Source organism: Simochromis diagramma, unplaced genomic scaffold (genome assembly GCF_900408965.1).
Source record: "Simochromis diagramma unplaced genomic scaffold, fSimDia1.1 OVJJ01000781.1, whole genome shotgun sequence".
NCBI lineage: Eukaryota > Metazoa > Chordata > Actinopteri > Cichliformes > Cichlidae > Simochromis > Simochromis diagramma.
In genome coordinates this window covers 344028-371997 of record NW_024386832.1, presented here as the reverse complement: position 1 = coordinate 371997, position 27970 = coordinate 344028, and the positions used below count along the sequence as shown (strand labels likewise).

The 27970-nt window shown below is 41.7% G+C and overlaps 2 protein-coding genes across 5 annotated transcripts; both read right to left on the bottom strand.

The window, feature by feature from the left end:
• Nucleotides 1-434: 434 nt before the first annotated feature.
• mlec (malectin) lies at nucleotides 435-11514 on the bottom strand. Of its 2 annotated transcripts, none has more exons than XM_040028432.1 (6): nucleotides 11288-11514; nucleotides 9900-10120; nucleotides 9234-9412; nucleotides 8748-8924; nucleotides 5932-5989; nucleotides 435-5823 (listed from the first exon to the last, which is right to left on the bottom strand). In XM_040028432.1, the coding sequence occupies exons 2-6, from the start codon at nucleotides 10099-10101 to the stop codon at nucleotides 5579-5581; spliced, it is 861 nt and encodes a 286-aa protein (XP_039884366.1). In that variant the 5' UTR covers nucleotides 10102-10120; nucleotides 11288-11514; the 3' UTR covers nucleotides 435-5578. The 2 variants fall into 2 exon arrangements, with proteins under 2 accessions (XP_039884366.1, XP_039884365.1); XM_040028431.1 differs by lacking the exon at nucleotides 11288-11514 and adding an exon at nucleotides 10507-10874.
• Nucleotides 11515-13524: 2010 nt separating this feature from the next.
• Nucleotides 13525-27852, bottom strand: cabp1a (calcium binding protein 1a). 3 transcript variants are annotated; one of them, XM_040028425.1, is made up of 7 exons: nucleotides 24766-27852; nucleotides 18224-18254; nucleotides 15151-15294; nucleotides 14942-15051; nucleotides 14789-14863; nucleotides 14610-14682; nucleotides 13525-14514 (listed from the first exon to the last, which is right to left on the bottom strand). In XM_040028425.1, the coding sequence occupies exons 1-7, from the start codon at nucleotides 25501-25503 to the stop codon at nucleotides 14489-14491; spliced, it is 1197 nt and encodes a 398-aa protein (XP_039884359.1). In that variant the 5' UTR covers nucleotides 25504-27852; the 3' UTR covers nucleotides 13525-14488. The 3 variants fall into 3 exon arrangements, with proteins under 3 accessions (XP_039884359.1, XP_039884361.1, XP_039884360.1); XM_040028427.1 differs by lacking the exon at nucleotides 24766-27852 and adding an exon at nucleotides 22488-23205; XM_040028426.1 differs by lacking the exon at nucleotides 24766-27852 and adding an exon at nucleotides 21417-22430.
• Between the last annotated feature and the right edge of the window lie 118 nt (nucleotides 27853-27970).

Sequence of the window (27970 nt, the reverse complement as noted above, 5' to 3'; positions counted from 1 at the left end):
GTGTTCCTGCAACAGGCTACAAGCAGTAAAATGATTAAATACTACTTTTTGTTTTGCCAAGTTCTCTATTATGTGTAGATAATATTGGTTTATCCCTTACGAGTCTTTTATGCTCAAGTGATTGGTAACGTAACAGAATAAGTTCCTCTGAAAGTGGGGGAGGAACAAGGACTGCAGGGAAAATGAGCAGATAAGACTACTTAAATACAACTCTGGCTCCTCGGAACAAAAGAAAGAGAAATGAGGGGTGGCTCAAGACTTTTGTACGCTACACCCAGTCCAGCATACTTCACACTTTTTAATTCCAAAGTACTTGGCCTAAAAGAAATTCAATTAACCAGAGCACTATGTTCAAATATTAACTGACCTGGAATAATTGTAGGTGGTAACTCCTGGGTGGTGGAGGTGGAAGAACAGCAGCAACACATTCTGATAAAATAGCACATTTATTAAAAAGACAGCATTTATCAGCAGTTCCCATATATGCCATATCTGAGGCAGAAGATCAGGGGTCTCGCATACAGTTTCTCAGTCCACCTGCTGCTGCTTACATCCCTCAGAAGAGCAATTATTTACCAAACACGTGCGTATAAGGTACAACTTGCACACTCCATGTCTCACGCATACACATTCACGGCAGCAGACCCGGCTGTTCAAATTGAATGGGCTGCTGCCTGGGCAATGGGCAAGTTGGCTGATTTCTGCTGTTCAAATTTGTTTCCGTTTAAGTTGATCTCACATGTTTAGTTGTTTTAAAAAAAAAAAAAAAAAAAAAAAAGTTAAAAGAAAACAACATGCCAAAACAAAAACAATTTTACAATAATTACAGAGCAATTCAAACGACTCTTTTACAATGATTTTTAAAAACAAAAAAAAAAAAACAAGATTGAGTATTCTGGCATGGCCTCAATAAATGCGATGACAAGACATGAAATGACATGTTAGCTTGATTTAGCACGTTTCCCAGGTGAAAGAAAGGATGAGAGGTAATTATTTTGCACCATGTTAGGACTCTGATGAACAATTTGGATGGAATGACTGAAATTCTTTGGTTCTCTTGTGGGAAAAGAAAAAAAAAAAAAAGCAGAGCAGATCTTCATTCCACTGCGGTAGTTAACTACGAGACCAACAACAAAAGGTCTGGAAAGAAGGATGTGAGGAGACTGCTTGAAATAAGTTGTGGGTATATGTTTATTACACTTTTCCTGCAAAACTTGTGTATTTTTTAGTTGAGGTTAAGAACAGACTTGATATACATTTTAATTCTTCTGACATGTGTCCTGTTCTCCTAAAAAGAGTCCTTCCTGTGGAATGAAAATCTAGCCCTGAAAAGTTTTTTTTTGTACAGAGAAGGAAGAAAAAAAACTAATAAAATAAAAGGCTGTTTTGACATAAGCCAACAAAAGAGCCACCTCAAGGCGAATGATGGTAAAGCGCATTTGTATTTAACAATTCAAGGCAACAAAGACGCATGCACGCACACACGCACACACGCACACACACACACACACACACACACACACACACACACGACATTTTAAAATACATGAGGCAGTGCAAAATGTCACACCAATAATATATCACGTTTTAAAAAGTCAAACTAAAACAAATCCTGAGGAAAAAAAAAAAAAAATTCAAACAAATCCAAGCGTATTATAAAATATCTCCAGGTCAGCCCCGCTCCGATTTAAATTACACCTAACGCAATGGAAGATCCCATATATTCAGAGATAATCTCATTTGTTTAACAGACAGCTCATCTGGCTGCCTGTTAGAATTTTTATACTCTGTACCAATAACCATTTCTCCCCAGAAGAAAAGGCCACAAAGTCATCTTCATAAGAAACAAAACAAGATCAAAAACAAACCCTCACTTACAACCCCAAATTAAAACCAAAAACATTGTCGTCACACGATAAAAAGTGTGATCTTGTACCTTATATACAAACGCGACTGTGTAGACTTGCAGAGGAGCAGAATATGGTGACTTTGGCGCTGGATTAAATGAACGTTTTGCATCTTTTCAGAGGAAAGAAAGGCGCTTATACAGATTGGTGACAAATGAAAGAAAGAAAAACAAAACAAAAACAAACCCCAAAACAAAATCAGTCACACACTTGACGACTGCAGCGAGGAGACCTTATTTTCTGCTGTGCTATGAGGCATTTTGATGGGATGGCTTGGGTCCACTTGGCCCCCTGAAGCTGGTGTTATATTTTCCCTGCAAGGGGTGAGAACAAGGCTCCAAGAGGACATCTGTGTGCCCCCCCCCCCCCTTTTTTTTTTTTTTTTTAAACCATGCAAATTGTACACTATATTATAAATAGTATACTATTTATAATAAAGAACTATAAAAATTTCTTGATGGCTTCTTTGAGCGATGGACGCAAGCTTGCACATGACAAGGGTGGAGAGTCCACACCAAGCTGGGAGCAAGTTGTTGCCCCAAGGAGGTGGTTGAGTATCTCCAGGTCTTGTATGTGAGACAGAAGGAAGGAGCAGGTGTATGCTCCAGTGCTGTCATGGTGAGGAGAGCGCTGAAGGTGAAAGCGAAGCTGTCGATTTACCTGTGGATCACTTATGGCTATGAACTCTAAATAGCAACCAAAAGAAAGACTGAGCAAATACAAGCGGTGGAAATGAGCTTCCTCTGAATGGTGTCTAGGTTCTGCCTTAAAGACTGGATGGCTATTCAGGTCAGCAGAGCTGCTGGATCTCTGCAACAAAATGAGCCAGTTGAGCTCGATCAGGCATCTGACTTGGACCTGATCTGAGCTCCTGGATGAGGTGTTTCGGTTACGTCCAACTGGGACTAGGCTGGAGTAGACCCCGGACACGCTGGAGAGATTGTGTCTCTGTCTTAGGAACACTTGAAGGTAAAGGAGGTGGCTGGGGAGAGAGAGATCTCTGCTTAAGGAGCTGTCCTGGGACCTGGATAAGTGGCAGAAAATGCAGACAGATGGAAGGACTACGCATTCTCGATATCCGTGTCATCAAGCGAGCCTAAGGGCCACCATAAAGGCAAAGGTCAACGCAATCAAATGGTCATCTTTGTCCTACAAGAAGAAAACAAAAAAACAAAACAAACAAACCTTCAAACCCGATGGGAGTGACTTGAAGGAGGGTCCAAGTCTAGTCTCACTTCCAATTAAAAAAAAAAAAAACCAACATGCTGAGACTCAGTCAAGGCATTTTGGCATCACCAGCAAAATTCTGAAGATACTAACAATTAACCACTTAGGAAACCCCACCAGGTTTGGCTGCCTTAACCCAACCAAAAATAAAGTGAAAATGTGAGTAAACTTCACACTAAAACAACCCAAACATGCTAAAGCTCCCGCATAAGACACCAGTCAGTTTCCTTCGTGACACACTTATCTGGAAACTTCTGGAATCAGTGCCAAGGCACACTGAAACACTGTTGGTTTGTTCTTTCATTTCTCACCAGTCTGTATGAAATAAGAGTAAGATATTACAACATTCAAAAGAAACAAAAAACACACACAACACTACCATAAACTGGCTAAATATTTTCTGGCACCAAATTTTTAAACCACCATCAATCACAATGAGGAGGAGGACTGAGGAGTAAGGAAGCATCCACGACGCCTGAATTATTAATCACTTTTCAAGTACTGCGTATGGCAACAGCAATACTAGTCAGAGAAGGGAGAGGAGGATTGGGTGGATGGGTGGTGAGTACTTAAGACGCATTAGTGAAACAGGCAAAGTTACAAAATCATCCTCAGAGTAGAGCTAAGCACTTAAGGTAAGTAACTAGATACATTAACAGGAGACTTCACAACAACGCCACCAAAACCAAAAAACAAAGCTTCTTTTCAGTCTGCGTGGAAAGCCAAGAAGAACATTTTTGTCCAAAAGCTCAAAGCGGACGCCGACAACATAGATATGTGAGGGGAGTGCGAGGCGGGGGGGGGGGGGGGGGGGGGCTCATAGATTTCATTTTGTCCCAATTTGATCAACTCAAAAGACCGAAATATGACCCCACAGGAAATTCACAATGTAACTACACAAAAAGGTACAGGCAACACTGAAACGTTTGACGACAACAGAATGGAAAAAGCTAAGAGAAGAATTGAATAAAGGTTCACACATAACATCTGGTACACAGTTGATTTTTTTTTAAAAACTTATATTATTGTTGTGCTTTCTCACCTCTCAGAGGACAAACATCCGATATACAAAGAGTGACTTGGAGAATACATGGCAAGTGTATCGGGGGGGGAGGGGGGGGGGGGGGGGGGGGGGGTTAGAATCCTAATATTAAGAAGTCCTGACCTGTTGTGATAGTTTAACACTTCAGAGTCAACTACTCACATTTGTTTTAAAAACACACATTTTGGACAGAGATATAAAATTCAAATTTAAAAAAACCAAACAAAAAAACCAAAAAAAAAACCAGGCCACCATGTTTGAAGTTTTCTGATAAAATAACAAAAATGACATTCTTTGGTGAAACAAAAAAGACACGCACTAGTGAATGAACAGAAAAAAAAAAAAAAAGGCAGATGTCACAGAAAATACAGCGATGTAACTGACTCAATGAAGCTTTTCACAGCATGAACTTTGCCTCTCACTAAATATGAATATGGCGTCTTTTACTGAAGGAAACGGCTTTTTTCTTAAAAGATTAGATGTGCGACTTGTAAAATAAATCCATCCTCGGGATGACCCCCCCCCCCCAAAAAAACCAAACAAAAAGCGACCAAACAAACTCCAATAGGGTCTTGTAATTTGTTATCACAGATGAGCACATTTTTGATGGCCCCAATTTAGTATTTGGTGGAACAATACCAAAGATGTTCATCACTGCACACAGATGCATTTCTGAAACCCGACCTACATTTATGTAAAGGCAAGGCGACTTAGACAGCAAGTGAGCCCACCGGTTTGCAAAGGACTTTCTGATATTTCAACATGGCAGGTAGAAGATGGCACGTCAACAAAAAAGGACCAACTAGAACAGAAAGATACGAATATTCCATCTCTGCACTTGTCTCTCAGATGACAACTGCATTTCCATTAACCGTGACCGTGTTTGATTTCTAGTTTGTTTAATCAAATTCTCAGCAGTACCATTTCCAATTTGAAAGTAACCTGTCTGGCCAGATGCTGAGCAGGAGTGCATTCTTGCTACGCCCCGTACAAAGCAATGCTTTTTAGTTTACAAAAAACGTCCCGGACCAAACACTCCTGAGCATCCTTTTAATGCCGAAATGTTTTTTTTTTTTTTTCCCCCAGCCTTTGAAGGACTGGTGTGGAAATGGCTAACACTGTTCAAAAGGGTCAGCAGAGGTGGATGCAAACAAATTCACAGAGAAGCGCACAGCATACACTTCCTGCATCTCCTTCCCCCCCCCATTCTTACAGCATCTGCGTCGTCTTGCAGTGGGTCTTCCAAAAGTTATTGTCTTCTTTGTGTACTTCCTTGTCCAGCCCTCTCCTGTGTGTATGTTTTACCTGTGCTGCTGTTACCACCATGACCCCCTCCCCCCCTCATTCTCCTCCTCCCTTTCTTCACAGTCCCGTGTCCGTCTCGTTAGTAGATAGTTTTAGCTCACAGCCGGCAGAGGCAGAACAGTGTTGGGATGAACACCCCAAACGCAACGAGGATGGGAAACATTAGGCTGCTGTTGTCAGCTGCGTATGGGTTTGGTGTTCGGGGGCCTGACTGGACCCTGTGATGGGTACCTTTTGGGGGCTTTTTCTTCCCACCTTCCTCGCCTACTTCACCCTCATCATCGTCGTCGTCATCGTCCTCAGGCTTCTCTAAGCCAGGGTGAGGTTGAAGCTTTGGTACATCTTAAAAGATGTAGAACAAAAGTCAGGGAGAGCTCGCTGGTCCCAGAAAGTCAAAATGCTTTAGTCAACACACTTCACTGTAAAGTGCTGAACAATCTCAGGACTCACCTTCTAATGTCCCCTTCATCACGTAGAGAGCGCAGATCTTGGGGTTGTCATAATAACCCTGAAACAGCAGATTCAACAGAGTCAAATGTAAGCAAAACGTGTATCCACATATACTTTCAAAGCTCCCATTTAGTTGTTTGAGTTTCCATATTTGTTTCTCGACTTCCCATTCAGTTTGTGGTGTACATTTAATCCCATTTTGTGCCCAAATGGAGTTCAACTGATTCAGGAAAGGAAATCTTTTTAGACAGGAAAAATGCAAAGAGTGCCAGTGGTCCACAAAAATAATGGAAGAAAGAGGTCACTGCAGAAACTTTCCCAAGTATGCCACTTTATACATTTAGCATACAGTCGCATGCCCTACAAACAGGCTACCTGCTGTCATTCAGAGCTTTTCCTATGGCTGCAGCTCATTGATCAACATTTACTAGTATAAACTGAAAAGTGTAATAATTATGATGCATGTGTGTGAAAATAAATGGTGACTAGACAATTTCAATTTGGAGTCATTCAGTGAAACTAGTTAAACACATTTGAAATGAGAACACTACATAGAATATTTGTACAGTAACAGAACCCATGACTTAATTTTGGCCATGTTGCCACGTCACTCCAAAACCGCAAATAGCAGTCAATAAGAAGTCACACGCATATGTGCGCATTTTATTATTTTATTGATTTATGTATTTTTATATGTGTGTGTGTAAGTAGTCCTACTTAATTAGGTCAAGTAAATTTTGTTTTTCTTTTGGGAGATTTTAATTCATTCATGCTCATATATCTCAAAAGTCTAAAGTCGAACATGATAGATTATGTGAATGGGAAACACATAATACTGCTGCTACACTCACACTGGAGATACTTAACAAAATAAGAATTATTAACTTCTGATAAAGCAATAAATAGCAGGTCACATCAATGAATTAAAATAAATCTCAAAAAGAAAAAAACAACAACAATAAAAACTTACTTGACCTAATTAAGTAGACACACACACACACACACACACACACACACACACCATTTTCAAAGGCACTTATTGGGAACCTCACTGATAACATCGACTCCACTATTAACAGGAGCATGAAAGAGATTCAGGATATAAAAATATGGTACAAGATGCACGATCTAAACTATTCTAAAGACAATTAGGCTGAAAAGCTTCAAGACACTATGGGGGATAAATGATACCAAGGAAGGCAACAAGGTTTGTGAGTCAGCTGAGATAAGGGCATGCCTCAAAACACAGGGTTCAAGCACTGATGAAATTATTATTATTATTTTTTTAATCATTACATTAGCATTACATTGTTTAAAGGAAAATAAGATGTTACAATGTTAACCAATCCAACCATTTTGACACCCCCAACTTTCGCAGACATTACCCACAAAACTCTGACCACCTGTGTCGATATGAAAATAGACGCAAGTAAACATCCAATAAATTCACAGGCAGCGCGGTTGTCCTCTATTGTGCATGCTCTACTCAGACAACACCCTGGCCTGAACTAAATAAACCACTTCTAGCAGTGAGAGTCCTGTTTTGCGCTCAATGTTGGAAAGGACAGCTTCAGATAATATCTTGATGTGATTCTCCTGATATTTACCAAAGCTCGTGTGTCAAGATGATCCAGAAATGAATAAACTCAAAAATCACTGAAACGAATGTGAAACAGCACGCTACATCTGTGACATGAAAACAGACTGTTCAGAAAGAATGAAAACCACAGATGTGCCACAGATGTGCCACACTCTTAGTAATCCTGTCCTTCCTCCGCTACTAATTTGAATTCACCACCTGCAAGCATCAAAGCAAGTGATGTACACCTAGGTTTAATTTTTAGCTTATTTATAACAATTCATGATCTAACAGGTAGTTGTAGTGATATCAGGGAGGAAAAAAAACAAAACATCTTTTTTTTTTTTTTTAAGAAGCATGGTAGGGTCTGGGCTTTAGGCTTTTTTCTTCAGAGGCTTTTGAGTTTAACAGGTTCTGTGACTCCACCCATAAACAGCAAAAACAGCATCTGCTATGCCAGTTATTTTCTTCAGTTCCTTGACAATAATAGTAGGAACAGAAAAAAAAAAAAAAAAAAAATGCCACATCAAGTTCACTCTCCCCTAAGAGCCAATAAGATACTGGATGGTTATCAGTCAGTTTCACAGCCCACACACCAACTGGCTATCAAGAGACACTTTCACAAAGGGAGTTCATTATGCAAAGCTTTATGCGTGTCAGGGGTAATGGCACCCATGACACACAAGTAGTTATGCTCATATCTAGATCAAACTGCATTTGAGTTATATTAATATAAAGTGAGTACTACCTTTTCTCCCAACCTCTGACTATTACACATAGCTGCTTGTTGCCATCTTACAATGCTAAAACACTATTAAAGATATAGAAAATAAGAATTAAACACTTAGTTCATCGCTGTTTTTGGACATGTTGGGTTTAAAAAAAAAAAAGGAAAAGAAAAGTGTTTTAAGCTCAACAAATGACAAATACTTCCAAATACAGCACTCGTATGTAAATGGCCCGCATTACACATTCATGCACTGGTGATGGCAAGCTACATTGTAGCCACAGCTGCGGGGGGGGGGCGCGGCGCGCCTTTGACCACCACCAGTTGGCAGACATGGGGTTGCCCAAGGATATTTGGCATGCAGCCGGGAGGCAGCCTGGGATCGAACCACTGACCTTCTGATTAGTGGCTGACCTGCTCTGCCACCTGAGCTACAGCCCCACCCCACACAGTATGTAAACCGTGTGTAAAAATAGCCAAACTCAGATAATTCAACAAATTAGAACTCACCTTTACAAACTCCACAGTGAGCTTGCCATTGAAAGTGGACACCTCTCCCTGCACACTCAGCTTGCCCCGTCTAATAGAGAAGGGCACGATCTCATCATGAGCAGTACTGTGTCCTACTCGATCAAATATATCCAGGTCCTTCACCACCACGTGGCCATTTAGACGAACATCAAACACCTGGAAAAACATTCCTGAATCAGTAATGATTAACACCTCATTCTTGTACTGTCACTCACAGACACGTTTAACAGGAAACATTAACAACTCATAAAGTACAAGAAAATGTGGATTAAAGGTGAGGTTATGATGTTCCTTTTACGCAGTGGTCATGAGATGGGAAATATACTGGGCCATAACCAATTTAAATGCAACAAAAAATGTTTTTATATAAAAATGCTTCCTGTCCCTTTATTCATTATTCTCACTAAATTAACTTCTTATTAATTAGCAAATCATACCATGAACAGCCTTTTAAAACAGCCTTACCTTTTGCTGTGACTGAGCAAAGTAAACTTCTGCATACTTCATAACCAGTATATACTCTCCTTCTTCACGAATGGGGACGTCATATCCAAAGCTGTCTTCATTGTAGCGCTCTGTCTGGTACAAAATCTGGTCCTCCTGATTGGACCGTAGTATTGGCAGACGCATCCCATAATTAGAGGCTACAAACGGACAACATCATCAGGCTCGGTATGCAATCAGAAGACAAGATCTGCCTAACAGCAAAAGTACTAGAAATGTGCTGCTTTAGTTGACTTGCAGCATATTGCAAAACCCCACAGACCTTCTCTACATTTGATGAAATAACAGCACCGTGCGTCAAAAAAGTAACCAACCATGCTGCGTTTTCACCAAGGTTCAATAAGTTTGCCTCAAAAATGGAACCAAAAACTGTTCTCCAGTCACGCTGATCACATCACTACCTGCTTCCTCTACATATTGAGTGGGGCGGGGCTGTAGCCCTCTATGCTGACTCCTCATAAGTTTGGAGCTACTTGCGGAAGCCAGAACACGCAGGGGTTTCTGCAGGAAATGCCAATTTTACCTCCGTGGAGCACCTACCTTCACAATGTCACTCTCACTAGAACATCAGAGGTGAAGCCTAGCGAAGACACGCACGCATCTTAACAGTTAATCACGTTCACTCACCTTTACCAAGTTTCCCTTCCAGTGGGTCCTTTTTGTAGTGAATACCGTGCACATCTACATGCGCGTCGCCCCCGGCATTTACAGCCCAGATAACCCGTTCAGAGAGGCTGGGCCCCCCACCATCTGCCCAGGACTGCTCGGACAGCAGCGACAGCACCGCTGCGACCAGCCCGGCGACGAGCTGCGCCGTGACCCGCTGCATTACCTCACACCGCCTGCTCCTGGACACACAGACAGATATTCAGCGTCGGTATTTCCCCGCATGCGGCATGTAACATTAACTGTACCACATTAGCCAGTGTCAGGAGCTAGCAAGCTCGTCTTGATGACATGAAACATGATATCTTTAAGTTAGCCAGTATGCTAACAGTACCGGCAGTGGCATTTTGCACATACACACGGAAAATGTCAGTCCAGTCATAAACAATTATTGTAATTTCACGGTGACAAAGTCACGACATATCACCTCTGTATTCATTGGCCAAAGAATAAAAGACGACGAGAAATTAGCAGTGAATAGCGTTGGTTATTTAGCTAGGCTAGCTTGCTAGCTAACCTACCTGTCTAACCAGAAATTCTTGGTGAATGAGAGCCCGGCAAATCTTACCTTCCCCTGCCACAAATATCTCCAACCTGGATTTTTCCAAAGTATAGGCGTGTCTCTGCTTGCCCTGTGAAGCTGAGTGCCTACAATCTACACTGTGCGATAACTTCACCTAGTGCAGATATTGTTAGTTGCTGCTGACTACAGCCTCCTACACTGACTTTCATTCAATGTGTGCATCCAAATGAACATTTGCTCTGCTGCTAGCTGCAGCTGCTGGCAGTTTGCAGAGGGCGGAGCAGCGCTACCTAACTACACTTCAAATGACTGACAAGTACTTCGTCCAATCACTTTACTCCGCCGCTTAAAGGTTTCCCGGACCATCAAACACATTTTGTATAACACAAACCAATCACACAATTCTTTGTTTAAACACAAAAAACACAGCTATTAATTCACTTTTAGAAGAATATGACAGAAAATTACTTTTTGAGGGCTGGAACAATTATGCACCCTTAATAGAAACAGGCAAGACTTGTCGTGCGTCTTTTTTCCACGTCAAGTGAGGGATTTCAGCTGGAATGCCCCGAGTTTAGCCTTAAAGGCAACATAGCGCAGAAGAGTCTTTAGAAGAGTTTTAGGAAGTGACTATGAGGCATAAAAATATTTTAAAACTTCTAAACTCTAATGAAACTATCATTGTGGACTTCACAGCGTGTGAAGTGCTGTATTTTTCAATACTTGCTTAGGATTAAAGCTTTTTTTGCCCGTCGGTTTAACCATCAGTCCCTTCAAAAAAGCCGCTCGAGGGAAGGCTGTTAAGAAATCTGACAGCTCTACTCACTCTGTAAAAACAAAGGGGAAAAATATTCAACGCTGTACTTCCAGTATTTTGTTTTTTCTTTTAAATACAATGAACTGAACTATCTAGTCATACAGCATGCAGCACGTGTTCTTTAAGAAGAAGTACCGCCCCCTGTTTTTCCGGTATGGTAGGGTCTCGGCCAATTGGGAAAGTCCAACGCAACGCGCATCCAGGAGAGCCCTCTGCGCGAACACGGGGCACCTGAGATTTGACCAGAAAGAGATGAATGAAGATAGTTGCTATGGCAACGGCCAACCGCCACGGATGACAGGTGTTTTACGACTGCCCTTTTCCCTTTTTAACTTGCTAAATATCCTTTCTTCTTAAAATAAAGCCTAATAAAAAGAAATAGTTTAGTGCAGCCGTTTCTCTGTTTGAACCAGTACTGACTGTAGTGTTACGGCGGCACACGCCTACAGAGACATAGTGTTTCCACGAAGCACATTGGCTTGTTGCTGCTTTACAGACATTTAGGGCTCGGCTACATCTTTTTCTCCAGAAGACAAATAACCCAGAGGCAGCACGTGATAGTGCAGCTATGTCGTGGGTGTTGCAGTGCCCGCCTCAGTGTTTGGTTGTTTGTGCATGAAAACTTCACCTTGCACTGAAAATGTAGGCAAAGCATTAAAACAGACGTGTTCTTTAACTTTGTTGGTTGCTGCACATAGTTTTGTCAGAGTACTCTGAATATGGTCAGTTTCTGAATAGTCTTACCTGTGAATTTTAATAAAGAGATTATAAAAACAAATGTATGTATGTCTGTTTTATGGAAAATTATTAATTTGCATGTAATTGTCAAACATATTCTCAATAACGAAACTGATAAAAGTTCACACAGGAAGAAGGCACAGTTAACCTCACCCACCTTCACCCACCACTCCTTGCATCCTCACTGTTACACCAGAGCATACCTCCAGTTCTCCAGGCTCTGTTGCACCTGTCCCCTCCTCTCACTACAGATCACAATGTCGTCTGCAAACATCATAGTCATAAAGACTGCTGCCTGACCTCATCTATCAGCCTGTCCATCACCACTGCAAACAAGAAGGGGCTCCCTGATTGATCCCTGATGTAATCCCACCCCCTTCTTGAACCTTTCTGTCACACCTACCGCACACCTCACCATTGCCTCACTCTGCTACTCCTCACTTCCTCATGCAGTCCCACAGTTCCTCTCTTAGTACCCTGTCATATGCTTTTTCTAGAACCGTAGATGACATTTGATGATTGTACAATAATATCAAAACATACCCAGCTAGCAGACTCACAGACATGCCCAGTACAGTATAACAGTCTTGAGCTACCTCTTTGGTTTTAAGCAAGCCTTATTGGAAACACCTTCCGTTTTTAGCATGAAAATGATCCCCAAAACACTGTCAATGCACTAAAAGCATGTCTAGATAGAAAAACACACAATGTTACATTATCATTTGCATTTCGTTGCCCTGTACCTGTGCATGTGCAATGACAATAAAGTTGAATTCTATTCTATTCTATCAGTCATGGATTAGGCCTCCCCAGAGCCTGGACCTCAACGTTACAGAAACATCTTGAATAGAACAAAAGGCAGAAACATCCAAAGAAGAGCGTTGAATGTCCTCCAAAAAGCTTGGAGAACTATTCCTGAAGACAACTTTAAGAAATTACAAGAAAACTTGGCAGAGGGAGTTCAGGCTGTGTTAAAGAACAACATTTGGTCTCACCAAATGTTGACTTCCAAGCTCTTCAGAACTGCACAAGCTCTGTTTTTGTCTTTTATACCGACTGCATTCCCACGCATGTTTGCACTTATTTAAATAAACCGCTGCATCTGTTTGCCGCGTTCCTAGCAAAATATAAAGAAATCAGGGTTGGCTCGTGATTTTTGAATACTGCTATATGAATGACAAATATTATAAGGAGGGCGGAGATTTGTCCTCAGGACATGCAGTAACAGCAGTCTCCCAATCATTCTTAAAATGAATGCATTATAGAAAAACAAACAAAAGGTCCACACTGAAATAATCTGTTGTCATGTTTTCATTTTGATCGAAATATCAAACTAAAGACAGCAACACATTTTCCTTGGCAACATCACCACAATAAAAGGGGCTCAAATGTAAACACCTTTTATTCTTCTACAGTTAACTTGGCGGCTATTTTGTTTACTTTGTTAGACAGGAATGCAAATGTGCATACTGAATGTAATAAATGTCTTTGGCATGCATAGAATTTTCTTTTGACAGCACTGACATGTGGAGCATTACCACAAATACAATCATTGAGACACCGACAGACAGTACATTTACAACGTTATCACATCCACTGTAAATACGCTTCATATACGTTATTTCTACTGTGTAATCCCAGACAGGGCAAGGTGTTTCTTAAAAGAGAAAAACAATCTTGACATTGGCAGGATAGTGTCAGTTTGGCTCCACGGATTTAAAAGCTGTGCATCTTGTTCTTCTATAAATATTTCATCTGCCCTTCATCCCAGACAAGTGAATAACATACATGAAAAGTATTTATATTCAGCAGCTCATTATCATCAGTCTACTGAACTGCATGTCACACAGTGGTGCATTTTATCAGACTTTAACTGGCACAGTGAAAAACCACAGATGGTCACACAGTTAGGATACACAGTTAGGATATTGCCACCACATGGTTTCCTCGGTGGAGCACCAATGTCACACAAAGGTCGTTCTGGTTACAGTTTCTAATATAACACATACTGGGTGAATATATAGTGGAATTTTCAACAGTACAGTGACCTTTAACATCTTTTCTACAAACATTCGGCCTCTCATTCTGACGCCGTTGTACATCAAAGGTGACATTTTGTGAGACGCGTAATTAGACCACGTAAAGACTAAGACACCAGCGATTTATCCACAGAGGAAGTTATTAGTGTTAATTAAAGTGCAAAAAAAAAACCAACCCAAACATAAATTAGGTAATCATCAGCTAGGCTACAGCGAATTCTGCCTCAGTTGAACTGGAGACTTTTCAGGAAGAACACTTATTGACTGAAAGCGTGAGGTGACGCCTTCACTCCGTAACATTCAAAGTAGTTTTATTTTCCAGTGTCATTCAGAGTTGGATGGCTCAGAAGTTCTCAGTATGTCGTCTTGTTGTAGTTAGTCTAGTGTAGAGAAGGACGTAGCTTCACATTCAGGACCGATCATTTTAATGATCTCAGCGAGACATCATCCGTACAAACTCTGAAAGGAGAGAAGAAAGAGCACGAAACTGCAACTGCAGCTCAGCCACACTCTACGCTACACCTTAAACAGGTTGTCTGAAAAGGACGTTTTACCTTCAAAGTCGACAAGTCCGTCCCCATTCAAGTCCACATCCCTTAGGATGTCTTCTACTTCCTTCAGACCAACCTGAAAAACCAAAACAAAACAGGATGGTAGCAGTGAGTAAAGCACAACAAAAAACGTCTATTTCATTAACGAGAACTCTCTTTTCTCGCTCTGAGCTGAACCTTACTTGTTGTCCCAACAGTTTTCTCATTGCGTCTCTGAGCTCCGACGTGCTTATGGCACCATCTCCATTAGTGTCGAACTGAAAACAACAAGCCGAGGTTCAGTATTGAAAACAGAAAAGTAGCTAATAAAACCACTTGAATCCAGACAGTCTCACCTCCCTAAACGCGTCTTTTAGCTCCTTTATTCCAATCATGTCCGCAGTTTCGGCGAGGAGTTTTGGGCCCATCAGCTCTACGAAATCCTCAAAATCAACATGACCTCCCACTTAAAAAAAAGAGAGGATTTGGTACAAATTTCAAACCTCAAAAGACACAGAGGATATAGTTATATGTGTGATGTGTATAGATGACTGCTTGTCCTTACAGTTCATGTTGATCTGTTGGCTTAGTTCTATCAGCTCCATTTCAGTTGGCATGTATCCCATGGTCCTCATGCAGTTTCCAAGATCTTTGCAGCTGATGAAACCGTCCTTGTCTTTGTCAAACTCTTTGAAAGCATCTCGGAGCTCTGTTATAAAAATAGTAACAGAAATCGTATTAGTAATTGAATTATATTGATCCCTAGATGGTATATACAGGGAGTGCAGAATTATTAGGCAAATGAGTATTTTGTCCACATCATCCTCTTCATGCATGTTGTCTTACTCCAAGCTGTATAGGCTCGAAAGCCTACTACCAATTAAGCATATTAGGTGATGTGCATCTCTGTAATGAGAAGGGGTGTGGTCTAATGACATCAACACCCTATATCAGGTGTGCATAATTATTAGGCAACGTCCTTTCCTTTGGCAAAATGGGTCAAAAGAAGGACTTGACAGGCTCAGAAAAGTCAAAAATAGTGAGATATCTTGCAGAGGGATGCAGCAGTCTCAAAATTGCAAAGCTTCTGAAGCGTGATCATCGAACAATCAAGCGTTTCATTCAAAATAGTCAACAGGGTTGCAAGAAGCGTGTGGAAAAACCAAGGCGCAAAGTAACTGCCCATGAACTGAGAAAAGTCAAGTGTGCAGCTGCCAAGATGCCACTTGCCACCAGTTTGGCCATATTTCAGAGCTGCAACATCACTGGAGTGCCCAAAAGCACAAGGTGTGCAATAGCTCAGAGACATGGCCAAGGTAAGAAAGGCTGAAAGACGACCACCACTGAACAAGACACACAAGCTGAAACGTCAAGACTGGGCCAAGAAATATCTCAAGACTGGTTTTTCTAAGGTTTTATGGACTGATGAAATGAGAGTGAGTCTTGATGGGCCAGACTGGATGGGCCCGTGGCTGGATTGGTAAAGGGCAGAGAGCTCCAGTCCTGACTCAGACGCCAGCAAGGTGGAGGTGGAGTACTGGTTTGGGCTGGTATCATCAAAGATGAGCTTGTGGGGCCTTTTCGGGTTGAGGATGGAGTCAAGCTCAACTCCCAGTCCTACTGCCAGTTTCTGGAAGACACCTTCTTCAAGCAGTGGTACAGGAAGAAGTCTGCATCCTTCAAGAAAAACATGATTTTCATGCAGGACAATGCTCCATCACACGCGTCCAAGTACTCCACAGCGTGGCTGGCAAGAAAGGGTATAAAAGAAGAAAAACTAATGACATGGCCTCCTTGTTCACCTGATCTGAACCCCATTGAGAACCTGTGGTCCATCATCAAATGTGAGATTTACAAGGAGGGAAAACAGTACACCTCTCTGAACAGTGTCTGGGAGGCTGTGGTTGCTGCTGCACGCAATGTTGATGGTGAACAGATCAAAACGCTGACAGAATCCATGGATGGCAGGCTTTTGAGTGTCCTTGCAAAGAAAGGTGGCTATATTGGTCGCTGATTTGTTTTTGTTTTGTTTTTGAATGTCAGAAATGTATATTTGTGAATGTGGAGATGTTATATTGGTTTCACTGGTAAAAATAAATAATTGAAATGGGTATATATTTGTTTTTTGTTAAGTTGCCTAATAATTATGCACAGTAATAGTCACCTGCACACACACAGATATCCCCCTAAAATAGCTAAAACTAAAAACAAACTAAAAACTACTTCCAAAAACATTCAGCTTTGATATTAATGAGTTTTTTGAGTTCATTGAGAACATGGTTGCTGTTCAATAATAACATTATTCCTCAAAAATACAACTTGCCTAATAATTCTGCACTCCCTGTATAAAAGATGGCTGTAGCTGTACAAGTATAGAGCAAGTGGAAGGGCAAAATTGCCTTAATTATCCATTCTTACAAATGACCAGAATGGGGTGACTAATTTGATTGCACTTGATTTATGACCCCAGTAAACATGTTCCTTTTTTCAAAAATCCTAGTTTTGGGTCTCATTTATTACACCAGGATGTTCATTTAGTAAATTGTTGTCTCATTAGAAATTACATAATAGCTAATAAATCAAAGTATGATGTGGCGTGTTCTTGTTTTTGCTCAAAAACACCAGTCGCTCCTCACATACGGTTCAAAAAAGCAAAAAGTAATAATAGTCAAAATATTGAACTCAGAGCATGAATACAGTTCACCCTGCCATCCTCAGAATCAGGTTAAAGTTCTGCCAAAACGAAGAAGAACCGAACATGATCCAGAACACGTCTCTCTACTTTTAGCTACAACTCATTTACACTGACTGAGGCAAAGTATGAGACAAATCAAAATTTATAATCCTTTTTGGAAAACATGGATGCTGCATCCTCTGGACTGAAGAAGTCGGGGACCATCCAGCTTGTTATCAGCACCCAGTTTAAAAGCCTGCATCTCTAACGTATGCAGGAGCCTATAGAATTTGCAACTTGCACACCTGGAAGCGCACTGTCAATGCTGAAAGGTATATATGAGTTTTAGATCAGCATATGGTCCAGGCATCGTCTGAATGGGATGACCTCACATATTTAAAAAATATTGGAAACATTGCAAAAGGGAAAATATGACGAAGAAGAGCCAGGACTGTTTAGCAGCTAGAATCACATATCAGACAAGAATGGGACAACATTCCTTTCCCAAAGGTCCAGCAGCTGGTCTCCTCACTTCGCAGACATTTACAGTGTTGTTAAAAGTAGAGGGGATGCGACATAGTGGTAAACATGGCATTGTCCCAACTTTTTTGAGATGTGTTGCTGCTATTAAATTTAAAATGAGTTCATATTTTTTCTTAAAATGATCCATTTCCTCAGTTTAAACATTTGACATGTTTTCCATGTTCTGTTGTGAATATAATATTTGTGCATTTTGTTTTTATTTACATTTTTGCACAGCAGACTGGGGTTGTAGCGTCTGTGCATTGATCTGTACTCTAGCCCTTTCATTTGCACGTTGTTTCCATTTACAAATCCTGGTATTTTTAGACTTATGTTATGAAGGATTTGAATAATTTGTTTCATCTTTTCACTCTCTGTTTTGTTTATCTTAATGGCCTCAGCAAAGAAAGAAAGTGACAGCATTAAGTAAAGGGAAACTTACCATCCATCTCTTCTGGCCTCAGCTCTCTGTCCTGTTGAGAAAAAACAGCACAAAATCAAAATTACAATCCACGAAGAAAACATTCATCATCATCATCATATCAAATATTCTTCTGCATATGTGCTCTATGTAGACATACTGATGACAATGCTGTGACTTGAGTGACGCCTGACTCTAAATCAGCAGTATTTTCCATAACAGTCCGCAGACGCGGACGAAGTAAACTTCAGCTAAAGTAAAGATGTAAGAGCAGATTGGAAACGATCTCATGTCGTGATGACCAAACTTCTGGCATAAATAGGCCAATTCCTATAAAGCATAGCTGGGAATAAAGACTCTGGAGATCATAGAAGAATGTGACTGTTTCTATTTTTTTCCTGCTTGCTTACAATGGCTTACAATAAGTGCAACCTTTAAAGGACAGAGAAAGAGGCAGACATGTCCCAGAGTCCTCAGGGGTTAACAGCAGGAGTCGTGTGAAGTCTAAACACAACACCGAGGGCTGACATTGGGCCCGAAGAGCTCTCAGATGGGAAAAAACTGACATAGAAAACAAAGAAGAAATATGAGCCCAGAGGACCAGCCAACCCAACATGAATGCACGTGCAGTCCACGAGCAAAGCCTGTGTCAATCAGTCACTGCTAATACATCAACCATTATCGGTTATCCAATATACTTATGCTACAGAAAAAGCTGAACGTCTTTGCAGCGCAACACATCAGAGCAAAACGTTTCAAAGACGCTTGTTTGTTTTATGCAAATCACCATCGCGATCAGTCACCACAGTGCAGACAGGAAAATACATGAGCTGTGGATTTTGTGTGTTCTTACAGGAATAGGTTGACATTTAAGGCAATAAAAACTTTTTGTCTTTCTTGCCAAGAGATAAATTACAATGACATCATTCTCATGTCTGTGTGATAAATATGTTGACTCAGGGGGGAAACAGCTAGCCTCAATCTGTCTGAAAGTAGCAAAATCCACCTATCACCCTCTAAAACTCACAAACTAACATATTACACCCTTTTCTTTACAGTGTGTTGAAGTGCACTTGCTGCTCTAGCAATAGTATAGCAAATAACCTCTCTAAAAGGGGACCTATTATGTTTATTCCAGCTCTATATGTTTGTTGGACTCAGCTGGAGTGGTTGTGAATAATTCAGTTAAAAAAAAAAACCTTGTTTATCTCAGAAAAAGAGTTTTTACAGCAGTCTGAAGCCTGAGGTTTTAGCCACAAGGATTACTTCTACACACACCGTTCAACACCTTGTTAACACAGACATCTAATCAGCCAACCACAAGGTTGTTTGTACCAGAGGTTGATCTGGGTATTTTAGAAACAGCTGATCTGCTGGGATTTTCCCCACACAACTGTGTTTTATGTGGTTCGCTTTATAGATACTGGTCTGAAAAAGAGAAAATATGCAGTAAGCAGTAGTTCTCTGGATGAAAACACCTTATTGATTTCACAGGCCAGAGGAGAATCGCCAGACTGCTTCAAGCTGATAGGAAGGCGACAAAAACTCAAATAAAAACTCGTTATAACCAAGCTATGCAGAAGAGCATCTCTGAATGCACATGTAGAAGACCACACTGGGGGCCACTCAGGTCAGCTTAGAACAGGAAACTGAGGGTACAGTTTACACAGACTCACCAAAATTGTGCAACAGAAGACTGGAAAGACCGTGCCTGACATGATGGGCCATGATTTCTGCTGTGAAATTTAGATAGTAAGATCAGAATTTGGCCTAAACAACATGGATGAAAGCATGGATCCATCCTACGTTGTATTAAAGGTTCAGGCTGGTGGTGTAATGGTGGAAGGAATTTGAATATATTAATGTATTTTCTTGGCTCACTTTTGGGTCCTTTGGGACCAAATGAGCATATAATCACCACAGCCTACCTGAGTATTGCACATTGTGCCCATTTTCTGATGGCTGCTTCCAGCAGGTAACACACCATACCAAAAAGCTCAAATCATGTCAAACTGGTTTATTGAACATGAACATGAGTTTACTGTAGTCAGATAGCCTCCTCAGACACCAGATATCAATCCATAAGAGCACTATTAGGATGTGGAGAAACAGGAGACTCTCATCACGGATGTGCGACTGACAAATCTTCAGCAACTGTGTGATGTTCTCATCTTAATATGGATCAAAATCTCTGACTTCCCCACACCTTGATGAATCTGTGCCATAAAGAATTAAATCAGTTCTGACTCAAAAGTGAGTCCAACTTGAACTAGCAATGTCTACACTACATATACACATTATCCATCTATTTTCTTCTGCTCATCAAATTCAGAGTTGTAGGGGCTGAGGCTCATCCCAGCTGTCACAGGGCAAGAGGCAGGATACACCCTAACCCTGGACGGATTGGCAGACTGCTGCAAGAATAACACATAGAGATAAACAACCAATTACATCTACAGTCACTTTAGAATCAACAATTAACTGAACCTCATTCATGCTTTTGGACTGTGGGAGAAAGCTAGAGTACCTAGAGAAAATATACAAACTCCACACAGAAAGGCCCCAAGCTGGATTCAAACCCACAACCCTCTTTTTATGAGGTAACAGCGCCAGCCACCATGCCACCTCTATACACTATACTGCAAAAATGGAAAAGCACAATAGGTCCCCTTTAAAACCACAACATGCCCCCCCCCCCTTTTTAATAATTTTTTATATGGATCGAGTAAACAAGCTGCAGCACGTTAATTAATAGAAGCTTAAGCTGTGCTGGGAGGCGTATGCTGTTATCTTTGGACAGGAACAGGCTTGATGTTTGCCCTTCTTTTTAAATCTTGGCACTAAGCTAACTAATCCAGCTCCAGCTACACATTAACCTGACAAGCGGAGCAGTATGTCAGAATGCTGCTGTAATATTTTGTGCACTCGCTGCACAAACATGCAGATTTTTGATGTTAAAGCGAGAACAAGAGAGACAGAGAAAAGGTGTGTCTGCATTGCTACAGCTGGTTGTCCACGTGTGACACGTTTGGACTGTTGTTGGGTTACATGCATTGCATTTAATCTTTCGGACCTTCTTCTTCACCAGTGAATTCCAAGCTTATAGCTGAAAATGATGTACAATTAAGTTGCAGCTTCTTTAATAATTGCAGAAATGACAGCTTCTCTGACAGGAAGGAGTCATTAAAGAGAATTTTTGTCCAGACTTACGTACAGCCTGCCTGCACTTTGCCATGCCTTTACTCAGGAAGACACAGGATTGTCCCAGTATGTTGCTCACGAGAACGCAGTTTTGTGTCACCGAAACAATGGAGTCCTGATAAGACCCAAGATACCCAGACTGGCCCATCTCCTCACAGGACAGCACCACTCTGACTCTCCGCTCAGCATCCTGGAGCATCTTTCCAGAGGGGTGCAGAGACACAGCAGAATGGAACAAAGATACAAGTTGAGAGGGGATTCGTGAGCTCTTATGAGAAAGTCACTATAGACCTCCTGTATACTTTGAGGGATGACACAGCTGAGCTTTGCAGAGTAGAATAATACTATCTAAGAATTATATATCAGTGCCTGTGTGTGTGTGTGTGTGTGTGTGTGGTGGTGGGGTGCAAGTGTGTATGCAATAGAAACAATGTGGAAAATATGAAGACACGACTGAAAGGTAAATACATCAATAAACCAGCATGCTGCCAACTTTCCACTCATCGTTCATAACAGTTTACTCGCCACATTTTACGGACTGGCACCTCACACCTATACAGTGTCACTGGAACAGTAAACACACACACAGAAGCAGAGAAAAGGCAAGTGAAAGCACCGGGGAAGAGGTTACACATATACTGATCACAGACAGACATCACGACATCATGTCTTCTACAGGAAAGCAGTTCTGGATGGTAACAAAGATCTGCAAGTTTCTGAAACTATAAACCTGACTTGAGTTTAACAAACTATACTCCAGAGCAAGGTTACAAAGCAGTGCAGTGCACGCACATCTGCAGAATTAAACATCAAACTCTTTCTTTTGTTCTTTCTTTTGTTTTTTCTGTGTGTGTGTGGAGGAGGGTGGGAGGGGCTAAAATGAGTATGCATCTAATTAATAATTAGGTGCATGCTTCTTGCACTACCATGAGCATTTGCAATAAAATAAACAGAAACAACTGCAGAAAACTATGCACCACCTATGCAGCAGTACAGTCTGCTTCCAAGTTGCAAGTGCTACTGTAGCTAGTACAAGAGCTATGAAGGAAGCTGAGAAAGGCAGAGTGCAGCAGCACGGGCTTACCGTTCTCAGAGGCCAGTCTAAGCAGTTTCCCATACCAAAGGAAAGAAGAGGCACCGAAAAGGACCATGAGGGCCTTCTCTCCGTTAAGCTTGCACTCTGGGTTCTGAGAGGAGTGTAAACTCTGGTTTCAACAAGACCCATGAAGCCCGGGCTTCTAACCTGTTCCTACAGCCGAATGAGAAACTGTGAAGGATGCTGTTCTGGACTGTGGAGTGTAGCAAAAGCAAGACCAGCAATGATATGGAAAGAGTGAGAGAGAGTTGTGGGGGTAGGGGTAGAACATAAACGAGGGCGGGAAGTGGATGGACCAAAGAAGGAAACAGAATTATGCAAGGAAAAGAAGACATGTGAGCAATATTTCACCTGACTGTCACACTAACCAGACTACTATAAACAGCACGGACAGCTCCAAACAGATTAACAGACCTCCAAACACGAGAATAAATGAGAGAAATGGCATAAACTTTCCTACAGCAAAACACAACAAAGCATTAACAAATGTAAAGTAAACCTTTACGTCATGGGTTGCATGCACTCTGGGAGGGTTTTGGAAAATCTGTAGCAGGCAAGTTTGGAGGAACATTCTGTGATGACCTATTTACAGCTTTGTTTTCCTCCTCGGATGAACTCTCGCTCCAGAACAGTTTGTCAATGTCCAGCCTTCAGATTACATTTGAATTCATTTATGGCCTTTTTATATTTTATGAATTTTGATTTTTTTTTTCTTTCTCTGCCTTCCACCCACCCACCCACCCACCCACACACACCCACACACACACACACACACACACACACACACACACACACACACACACACCCACATCATCCTTTGCCCTCTGCAGGCTAGAGGAAGGTCATGCTGACCTACAGCAGCCACATGGAAGAGACACATATAGAAAGACTGTGAGTGGCAGGAATACTGTCAACATGTAGTCCAGCCATTGCAGTGAAATGTATATCTACATGTGTAAGTGCTCATTTTCATGTGTGTTTCTCTTCTGTGCTGCAATCAGTGCAATGTAAATCCTGCTTACTTTGTATGTACTACCAGAGGCACCATGCGTTGGTATTGCTCAAACCATGCGTTACATCTCTGCCCATCATTGCTTCTCTAGCTGTCTCATCAAAGCCCCCTTTCAGGTCATGCTAATGTTTTCATAGAACTGCTCACAGACTGACTCACGGGTTATTTGTAGAAATGGCTTTTGTACTACAAAGCAATAGAAAATGTTTCTCTGGAAGCCACAAAGGTTGATCTCCATGTTCCGTGCTGAGCTTATTTTACGACTGAGATCGGCCTATTTTGGCAACGTATGTAAATCACTCCCTGATTCATAATCTGACTAAAACCCAAACACTATAAAAGCAGCAAATAAACTCTTGGCCTTTGTGGAAGAGAAAGAAGAGGAAAATGTCCTCAGTAAACATCATTACCAGCAGTTTAAGCAGCAAGCTGGAGCTTAGTTCGGATTTTTCAGTGTAAAATGAAACCTGGCTGCTTTTATACATACCCCCCCCCCCCAACACACACACACACACACACACACACACACACACACACACACACACACACACCAAAATGAGCAAAAGTGCAGCACTGATAAAAATCCAAGCACATTAGGCTGAACTCCTTTCTTCTGTATAAATAGATTTGTCGCCCAAAATAGAAGCCCCCTCATCATCAGCAGGAACATCAATTTTATTTCCTTCAGTCACAAAACAGAAAACGCAGCAGTGTGCCTGACAGACTGATGCTGGAACATGAATGAGTTCCCTCCCCCCTATTTTTTCCTTTGAACAAATACACATTAACACATGTGAGATTTTCACCTCTCTGATGTTGGACCATACAGGACTGAGCAAACCTGTAGGAGGAAGAACTGTAAAATTATATAAGAAATGAGATGTTTAGACGAAGCTTTTTCTTGTACGTCCAGCAGTGTCAGTGTTTGCTGACAGCATCACAGGACACACACAGGACTCAAGGGAAGCCACATGTACACTTCACTGCTTCATATCTGTGTGCACCTCATGCATAAAAATATACTAACAACAAGGCGGCCTTCAGCAGAGAAGCCTCAGAAATCAATGCAGATATAGTCTTTTTTTAAAAAAGGTTTCTAGTAGGGTTAAAAAAAAAAAAGAATAATCATTTTCATACAGGTTATGGAAATGGGGTGTCACTGTCACAGCGTGTAAAATGACATTTACCCAGCTGTTGTGTTCTAACTGAGACCACACTACTGCTTTAATTCTCCCGTATATTTCAGGGCCTTACCTGCCCAAAGAGTGAATTGAGGATGGTGCGTAAATTAATATCTGATGCAGAAGAAGCAGCGCTGGACCTCCGAGAGCGACGAGAAGACCTGCTGGACAGCGGGACCAGGGAGTAAGAGGACGGGGATGGACTGCTGACCTGACCGCCGCTGTTGGCCGCACTGGCCCCGTTGCGGTCCCTCGGCTCGCAGAGGGGAACCCTGTCGTCATTGCTGTCCGACAGAGAGGGCACCCTGGGGACCGCGCGGGAGTGCGTGTGACAGCGACGGGGATGCTCCGGTTCGTCCGGTCCCGCTGCTGCCGGACGCTCGTCTCGGTTGTGCTTCCTGCGGTGGTGGTGACGGTGTTTTGATGTCCTGGAGCGCTCCCTCACACTTCGGCCTGCATCTCCGTTCGGCTCCGGCGGAGCGGAAACTTGGCTGTGAGGAGCATGTGACTTGCACTTGCCCCGAGTGGCTGCATTATTACTACTGTCCTGGCTGCCGACGAGGGAGGGATGGCACAGGGGTCTCCGGGCACTGACGTCGCACTCGGCCGACCAGAAGGATTCCTCGGCTCTGCTGCTGCTGCTCAGAAGCGCGGCGGGACGCTGGTTGTGATGCTGATGGTGGTGCTGATGGTGGTGCTGACTTCTCTGGCTTTCTGCCGTGTGCTCTGGGAGGTGTGTCGGTCTCCTCGCGGCCGAAGACGATTTCAGTAAGGAGGTCGTGGAATCAGATTTTGGAAAGGGGGTGCTCATCGCGGCGAATCTGGTCCGGTCTCTGTGTGCGGGCTGCTCATCGACACCATTTGCCGTTTTCTCTCCATTGTCGACACATATTCTCCCGCAGAGCCCGCTCGCTTCAAGTTGAGCTACCACCTGATTGCTGTGCGGCAGCGGTGCCGGAGCGCGCACAGACAGTGGAATAGAGGCTGCAGAGCGCGTCACCTTCTCATTGATGTGAATGTCTGTTTGTGTGACATCGGCTGTGATGTAGGTGAGGATGGTAGTATCCCAAGACAACACGGTGCTCTAGTTTTCAGTGAGAAAATAACAGATACTAATCTGCTCCTTAAATTTGAATTCAAAGACTCTAAAAATAATAACGTGAACCACAACAGGTGGAGAATAAATATCACAGGAGCTTTAATTAATGACAGAACTACGCATTTGGATAATATTTACCTAAAACTGAGAAAGTGGCTATTCTGCACCATCAGGGGCGTGGCTAGAGCGGGTGTGGTTCAAATTTGTTTTTGGCCAGCATCCTCGAAAATTATGTAATGGTCAAGGTGGTGGGAGGGGGTGTCGGGATCTGGATGCACCTCGTCCTAAATATAAAACTTTAAACCCTATAAAAAGTTATGTTGCTAATGTTTTATTAATGTAAACTGCCCAAACAAACAATCAACAGAGGAAGAAGGAATAAAAAGAAAGCATTATTATGCACCGTAAGCTCTTATGTAAAACAAAAGACTATTCAAGTTTTGAAAATTGAACTCCCCCGCACATGTCTCACAGTGGTTTGCGCCGTTTTCTAACTGTTTTACTCTGAAAAGTTGAGTGTTAGACAAAGGAAGTGTGAGACCCTACACTTTCTGCCACATAGGCAGATAAACATATTTACACATTTCGATATGGATTTGGATTGTCTTCCTGTTGCGTCATTGTGACCACCAAAAGGAACTCATTGCAATAAAGTAGCATTTTTATAGCATTGTTCTAGAGTTACTGACCAATCACAGGAGTTTGGACTGCAAGCCAGATTTAACCTCACTGATACAATGTTATATACTATATAAACTTTAGGTACTTTGTTTATCTCATTATGGGAAAAGCATGGACTGTGGGAGGAAGCAGATTACCCACAGGAAACTCATGGAGGAAGAACATGCAAACTTCACAGAGAGAGGCCCCAGCCAGGTCTCAAACCAGGAACTTCAGTGCAGTGAGTGACAGTAGCTGGCAGGGGTTAGCACACTTTACTCACAGCAAGACGGGAAGGTTCCTGGTTTGAATTATAAGATTTTTTTGTATGTTTTTGCACTTACCTGCTTATTATTGAATTTTTCTTTGACTCAGTGACATCAGTGCAGTGCATATATCTTTTATCCGCTGATAATCCTTGTTTGTATATATGTTGCTTACATTTCAATAACTATATAATCTTAAAGGTGGTCTAACCTTCCACCAACATCAACTATTACTGCACAGACTACTATGACAATGTTGTGCCTATGAAGGGTGCAGCTTAGACAACCACTGTGTTTCCTGTTCTGTGGCATTGGCATCAGGCCTTGAACAATCAGAGCTATAAAGCCCACGTATGGAAACACGAATGAAACTTTAGAGAGGTACTACAAATACAAACCACACTGATCTACCGTGTTGTTCAAAAGTCTTGAGCTATCACTCATTTCTTTATATTTTGCCAGGAAAAGGGGAAATAGGTGGAGTATTTAATTGAAACGTGTGCAAATATACATATAAATACAGTATATAAGGCAAAAATAGGATTTGTACAATTCTAACAAGCTTGAAAGTCAGTATTTGGTATGACCGCCTTTATTCGTTAACTCAGCCTGAACTCTCTTCTTGTCATGTCTTTAGGTGGTCTTCAAGTATATACATGGGAAATCGGAAGAAATTGTGTTTTTGTGACAGACTGCTAGTAATAAAGTGGCTGTTTGCTAAGCTGTCTGTTATACTTGAGTTATGTGCCTCTCTGGTCAGAAACAAGCACTGTACTGAAAATGAGTGAAAAAGCAGCCAATGTCCAAAGAAAAACTTTGAATGACCTTCAGAAAGCCTGGACCACTTTAAAAATTACACGAAAGTTTGGCTGCTTAGAAACAAAATATAGACATGAGAGATGGCTCAAGACTTTTGGACAGCACTGTATAGGAGACACACAATTTTTTTTCATTTGAAATTTTTGCATTGTGGCACAGTGTTTCTGACTTGACATCATATACAAGTAACAAGTTTGAAAGGAAATAACTGTCACAAGCAGAAACCGGAGCAGTGACAACATTGTTGCACTGGTATGCCTCCTTGTGCCAAAAGTATAAAACTGCATCTAGATGACAACAGGGAACAAACTCTTGCTTTATGTTGTGCAAGTAAAAAACCATAAGACTTTGTCCTTCACACAAGTTTTCTCTAGCAAATTGAAGCCTACCTCCGACTCACATCTGTAACTCCTGCGTGCAAGTGAGAATTCAGA

Coding starts and splice junctions, on each gene's coding strand:
- mlec (XM_040028432.1), bottom strand. CDS start 10,101: ATGCAGCGGGTCACGGCGCAGCTCGTCGCCGGGCTGGTCGCAGCGGTG. Junction 8,925..9,233: donor TTGCTCAGTCACAGCAAAAG/GTAAGGCTGTTT, acceptor ATGTTTTTCCAG/GTGTTTGATGTTCGTCTAAA. Junction 5,990..8,747: donor TCACTGTGGAGTTTGTAAAG/GTGAGTTCTAAT, acceptor CTGCTGTTTCAG/GGTTATTATGACAACCCCAA.
- cabp1a (XM_040028425.1), bottom strand. CDS start 25,503: ATGAGCACCCCCTTTCCAAAATCTGATTCCACGACCTCCTTACTGAAA. Junction 14,683..14,788: donor GAAAACTGTTGGGACAACAA/GTAAGGTTCAGC, acceptor TTGGTTTTTCAG/GTTGGTCTGAAGGAAGTAGA. Junction 14,515..14,609: donor CGGACTTGTCGACTTTGAAG/GTAAAACGTCCT, acceptor CTCTCCTTTCAG/AGTTTGTACGGATGATGTCT.